The sequence below is a fragment of the Mandrillus leucophaeus genome, unplaced genomic scaffold, assembly GCF_000951045.1.
Source record: "Mandrillus leucophaeus isolate KB7577 unplaced genomic scaffold, Mleu.le_1.0 Scaffold46, whole genome shotgun sequence".
Taxonomy (NCBI): Eukaryota; Metazoa; Chordata; class Mammalia; order Primates; family Cercopithecidae; genus Mandrillus; species Mandrillus leucophaeus.
The window spans coordinates 3,634,930-3,641,127 of record NW_012104920.1 but is presented as its reverse complement, the minus strand read 5'-3'; the positions used below and the strand labels follow the sequence as shown (position 1 = coordinate 3,641,127).

The following is a 6,198-nucleotide window of genomic DNA, read 5'->3' as shown; positions in this document are numbered from 1 at the left end:
TTTTTTTTTTTTGTATTTTTAGCAGAGATGGAGTTTCACTATGTTAGCTAGGATGGTTTCAATCTCTTGACCTCGTGATCCACAGCGCCCGGCCTGGAGACGTAATTTTGGGAAATAGTGCCGCCGATTGCTGTGGGGAAATTGTTGTAGTAAAGTGTGATTGTAAAGCACAAGCTGACATTGGGGAACACTGGATGTCATACTTGTGGCCCTGAAATAAGTGTCCGGGGACAAGATATCAAGGCACAGAGTGATATGGGATTATGGGAAGTCAGAACTGAGAAATGGCAAGGCCCTGATATTGGAAAACAGGGAATCTGTAAAGACCCATGGGGCAAATTCCAGAGCTTAGCTGGGGGACTGTACTTGGTCTTTGTAAAGGAAGCAAGTGGAGACTAAATACTGAGGGGCAGTAGTTAATGCCACAATGGGATAGTGGATGATCTGCCATAAAAGGACGGTAGACTTGGATACCGGCGTGTTGTGAGGACCGGATGTGGAGAAAGATGCCATCGAAGGGCCTTGTAGCTATTCAGTGGAGGGAGAGGCTACATTTTGGAATACTGGGTCATGGGGTTAAGTCTGTTTTGGAGGGACAGTAGGGAATGCTGTGGAGCAGACTAGGAAGTTGGGCAGGGTCCACTGCAGAGTTGGAAATTAATGGAGAACTGAATATAGAGGAGACTGAAAAAGAGATAATTTATTCCATCAGAGGTATCACAATTACAGATTACAGACATTTGCAAGTAAAGACTATGCAGGGTTACAGCGCTGCGTTTTGACATTTAACATTCATGAGTAAACAGAGATGGCCGGTGGGTAAATATCTTGCCAAAGTGGTTTCTGGTATTAAGCCTTTTGAGTCTAAGATGACAAACCCCTAGGGCTCAGGTGGTTTTCCCGCACTAACTCTTGTCAATGACACATCCCTCAGCCCCTTTTGTCTTGGGTGCCACAGCTCCAGAAAGGCTCCGGGCCAGAACGAAGCCATCCTAGAGTCCCCAAGGACAGCCCTCCCGTGGACCCCGGCTAGGGCCCCAGAGTCTCATCCTGAGGAGTGCGCCAGCTCTGGGCCTGCGTCCCAGTGGGGTTTGCAGCCACAGGTCCCGCGAGTCCCGGACACTTCCAGGGCGTGGTCTCCTGGTAAGACAGCTCCTCCGGCTCCTCCAGGCAGCGACAACAAAGTCTAAGGCAGGAAAAACGCACAGTCGTGGTCAGCCAGAGCCCCTGGGGGCGCAGCACGAAACCCCGACGAAAGCCACTTACCGAGTCCCGCCCTCCAGCTACGCCTGCGGCGCGGTCTTGTCCTCTCTCCGCCGCGCCAACTCCGGGGCACAGCCGGCTCCTCCTGGGGGCGATGCAGCATCACAGGGCTCCGGCCCAGCCCGGGCCAGGGCGCCGACCCTCCCCGCGGGACCCTCTCTAGAAGGCCGCGGGTCTGGGTCTGGCTCATCCCTTAAAGAATCCAAGGTTGGGCGCACTCTGAGCTCCCCAAACACAAAATGATGGGCTCCCTGCGCGTGCCCCCGCGTCACAGAGTGGTAGGGGTCCAGCGACATTCTCCTAATTATAAACGGGGTTCAATCATACCCCAGAATTCTAAACGCCCCCATCCCTAACCTGCAGGTGCAAACAGCACCCTTCTTTCATTGCCTGCAGCTACTTTGTACTTTCCTACTGATAGACAAAGATAGTGACAACAAAGAAGGAAAGAAGCATCGAAAGCTACATGAAGGGGGTGTGTTCCAAAACACAAAATGCCGAGCCCTGTTTTCCCTTTCCCTCCCCGCTCGGTCCTGCGCCCACCCCGTCCCGCGCTGGCCACTCAGGCAAGCTGTAAATGGATATAGGTAAAGATGCAGGAGGTGATGGAGAAGGCGATGGCTGCGTAGATGAAGATGGAGAGGTGCGGAAAATGGTCGAGATAGCAGCCCTCGACCAGTGGAGGCGCCTCCTCCTTGGGCTGGGGGCGCGATGCGGCCTTCGGGGGCTGCCCGGCGCGGCCCCCCTGCGCCCTCCCGCCCGCGCGCCGACCAGCCTTCTTGCCCGCGGCCGACGCGGACCTGGGCGCACGGGCAGCGGGAGGGTCTTCCGGGGGAGGCTTGTCAAACAGGCCTTCGGACTCGGGGTCTGGGCGAATCTGCTCGGGACCCCAGGGTCTGCGCTGAAAGAGTCCGTCAGCCATGGGCAGGATCGCGGGTAGGTGGGTCAGCTGGGTCTGGGTCGCAGCGCAGTGGGCGGTGGTCTGGGCTGCGGCTGTATTTCTACAGCCCCGGGTGGGGGCGGAGCCAGAGGGGCAGGGGGCCTCTGCAGGGTCCGCCGGGCCTCTCAGCAGAGGCGCAGCTTCGTCTGGCTCCTCCTTCCGCCCCCAGCCTGTTGCAGAGGCTGGCTCGCCGGGTTCCAGCTCCCTGGTCGGCGGCTCGGCAGTCTTTGCGCAGCAAGGTTTGTCTCCATGGCAACCAGACTGGTGGCGCAAGGGGGAGGAAGAGGGAGCTTCCTGGGACCCCGGCTGGCTGGGACCCCGGGGCACGAGCAGGCTTGGCACCTAAGAAGCCGAAATGCAACCAGCCAGGCTCTCAGCTGCGTGGGGAGCTTCCCCAGGGCATATTTCTCCTTTTAAAAGAAATATTTATTGTGTGGTCTGTTTTAAATTTTAATCTTAATATGTGAAAAAGCTAACACATCATCTTTGTAGAAAATTAGAAACTGAGAAAACAGTATAGGCAAAATCAGTGTAAAATACAGCCTCCCACCATCCCAACGTCCAGAGATAATACAGCTAAAGAATTGGTGCATTTCTCTACCTTCCTCCTTTTTTTTTTCTTTGTCTCTCCATCTACATCTGTATCTGTACAACCTGTTTTCTCTTCTTGCTCTTCACCCACAAAAGCAGGACTCCAGCCTTTTGAGCATCTCACATATGATTAAGAACAAATCCTTCAAAGACCTGCCTCACCTAAGCCCATTTCTCAGACCCACCTGGCGTCTACTCAGGCCTCCTTGTCATCCACCAAGCCCTCTCTGGCTTCACAGGTACTGCCACAGGCTGCTGCGCACTAGCATCTCCTGGCGTCTCTGTTGCACCTGAGGTTCCAAGGCCGGCTGGTGTTCCCTCCTGGAATGGAGGGAGAACAATCACTTGGGTTTATTTGAGTCCCAGTAGATTGAAGGGGTCCGCTGGCCGGCTTTGTTAGTTGCAGCAAATCCAAACTGCATCAGACAACTCCCTGCCTCCTGCAAGTGAAAGGCCGGGGGTGAACCAAGGCCAGGGTGCTGAAACACTGTAACCAGGGTGCTATCCCTCTCTATCTTACAGCGTTGCCAGCAACTTCTTGCATGGCCAGAGCCTACTAGGTAGTGGTAGGTACTCAGATTTTTGCTGAATGAATGATGCAGTGAATAATGGCAGCAGCAAACTCTGGTTCTCACAGCTTAACCCCCTCAGCTAAAAGGGCTTCCAGTTGGCTGGATGAGGAGAAGATGGAACCCTCATCTGTGATCCTGGGAATGTAAAATGGTGCAGTTCCTTTTTTTTTTTTTTTTTTTTTTTGAGACGGAGTCTTGCTCTGTTGTCCAGGCTGGGGTACAGTTGAGCGATCTCAGCTCACTGCAACCTCCGCCTCCTGGGTTCAAGCGATTCTCCTGCCTCAGCCTCTGAGTAGCTGGGATTACATGCGCACACCATCACACCTGGCTAATTTTTGGTGTTTGTAGTAGAGACAGGGTTTCACCACATTGGCCAAGCTGGTCTCGAACTTCCTGACCTCAAGTGATCCACCTGCCTCGGCCTCCCAAAGTGCTAGGATTACTGGCATGAGCCACTGTGCCCAGTCGGATGGAAGTATATGAAGGGTGACATGGAAAGGTATGGAGGGTGGAATGGAAGGATGGTTTAGGTGGAGTGAAAGAATGTGAAGAATGGAATGGAAGGTTGCAAAAGGCAGAATGGAAGGACATGGAAGGACCAGAGTTTGAAAAGTGGAATGGGAGGATGTTTAGGGTGCAATGGAAGAGCTTGAAGGATGTCATGGAGGGGTGTGAAGGGTGGAATTGAAGGGTGTGAAGGGTGAAATGGGAGGATGCTTAGGGTGGAATGGAAAATGTGAAGAGAGAAACAGAAGGACACGTAGTGGACTGGAAGAGTGTCAAGGATGGAATACAAAGTGTGTAAGGTGGAGTGGAAGAATAGGAAGGTTGTAATGAAATGGTGTGAACAATGGAATGGAATGGTAGGAAGGGTGAAATGAAATTGTGTGATGGATGAATGGAAGGGTGTGAGGCTAGAATGGAATGGTAGGAAGGGTGAAATGGAATTGTGTGATGGATGAATGGAAGAGTGTGAGGCTAGAATGGAAGGGTGTGAAGGGTGAAATGAAATTGTGTGATGGATGAATGGAAAGGTGTGAGGCTAGAATGAAAGGGTGTGTAGGGTGCAATGGGAGGGTTTTCAGGGTGGAATGGAAGGGTATGTAGAGTGGGATGGAAGAGCTTTATGTAAGGCTGTGGCATTGAGAAAGTCACCCAAACTGACCTATGAGGTTTAAGTGGGAGTAGGTAGTGGGGAGGTCTCAGTAACCAAGAGGGTCTCGGGCAGAACCATGCAAAGGCTTACTGCGGCGGAGCTGGGTGTAGGTGAGGAGTGCAGGTGTTAAAAATGCTTTAGTAACTGCAGGGCCTTTTGCATATTGAGAAGATGTGAGGCTAAATCCAGAGCTCAGACAGCAGAGGCCCAGGTGTCTCTAGGACACCTTGTTATTTTTTACCTGGTGTATGTGTACAGAAATGAATATATTGCAAAACAGTGCTGGTCCCAGCCCAGGTGACTCCTGGGGGCTCTATCTGTCAGGAATTGAGAGAGCTTGGCTTACTCCATGGCCTCACCCTGGTGCAAGCTATGCCTGTGCCCTGCAACAAGAGCTAACTTTGTCCCAGGCCAGGGACTTTAGGACCCGTAGACATCCCTGACAGGACAGTTACCACAAGGTCCCAAGCTACAACTTCACTCTCTGCTCGGCACCTGAGTGTTCCAGGAAAAATCTCATGAGTCCAGGGCCTGGAGCCAGCATCCGCCAAAAGACCCCAAATGGACAAAGGTTGCCTTTAGCTCCTGTTTCTGGGACCTGCCCAGAGTACATACCCCTCTCATAGGTGAGAGAGGCCTCTTCTAGAAGGATCTTTGCTCCTGGGCTATACTTTGATAGGTTTTCTTCATCCATTTAGGGATTCATTCTGCCTCTGGAAGAAAGATACACTGTCTGAGTCAATAGGAATCAGGGATTTGAGGCCAAAGCCTGGATCTGAACAATGGCCAGTTGACCGTGTTGGTGACCCCCTCTATGAGGAATCCTAGGACACACATGGATCATAACAGCAGCAGCAGCAATCACTGAGCACTGACTGTGTGCTAGGAACTGTGCCCAACATTTATGCAGAGATGGTCTCACTTCATTTTCATGACCCCCTAAATTGGGCACCAGTATTTTCTCCAATGTTCCAATGAGGAAACTGAGGTTGAGAAGTGAAGGAATCTAAAATCTGCTGCTAATGCTGACTGCTGGGGGCCGGGTGTGGTGGCTCACGTTTGTAATCCCAACACTTTGGGAGGCTGAGGTGGGTGGATCACCCGAGGTCAGGAGTTCGAGACCAGTGTGGTCAACATGGCAAAACCACCTTCTACTAAAAATACAAAAATTAGCCAGGCATGGTGGTGCATGCTATAATCCCAACTACTCGGGAGGCTGAGGCACGAGAATCGCTTGAACCTGGGAGGCAGAGGTTGCAGCGAGCTGAGATCGCACCACTGCACACCAACCTGGGTGATAGACTGAGACTCTGTCTCAAAAAAATATAGACTATACTAGAATAGAATAAAATAAAATAAAATAGAATAAAATACTGACTGCTGGGGTTCTAAGCCATGTCTCTCTGACCCAAGGGTAAGAGGTATACCTCCCAATCCCCATCCCTTCAGCTACCCACCCCAGGCTTGCTCACCATCAAAGACGATGTCCTGTTAGCCTTTCCCAGGTCACATCCTGGGCCTCACCCTGCAGCAAAACAGACTTGGTCCCTTTAGAATGTGTGCACAGAGCAAGAGGCAAAATTCACAAAGGCCACTTTTAGCTCGAAGTGTTCATGCCCAGCTGAGGAAACAAGCTTCGGTGGTGGTGGTGGTGGCGGCGGTGGCGGCAGTGGCGG

The 6,198-nt window shown here is 52.1% G+C and overlaps 1 protein-coding gene across 1 annotated transcript in view; it reads right to left on the bottom strand.

Moving 5' to 3' along the window:
- Positions 1 to 675: 675 nt before the first annotated feature.
- Positions 676 to 6,198, bottom strand: part of LOC105549933 — a 25,425-nt gene continuing 19,902 nt past the window's right edge. The window contains exons 3-4 of the mRNA XM_011994672.1: positions 1,267 to 3,115; positions 676 to 1,186 (exon numbers count right to left, since the gene is read on the bottom strand). Of these exons, the coding sequence (XP_011850062.1) occupies positions 1,826 to 2,185 (360 nt within the window). The 5' untranslated portion in view covers positions 2,186 to 3,115 and the 3' untranslated portion in view covers positions 676 to 1,186; positions 1,267 to 1,825. The remainder of the gene's footprint in view (positions 1,187 to 1,266; positions 3,116 to 6,198) is intronic.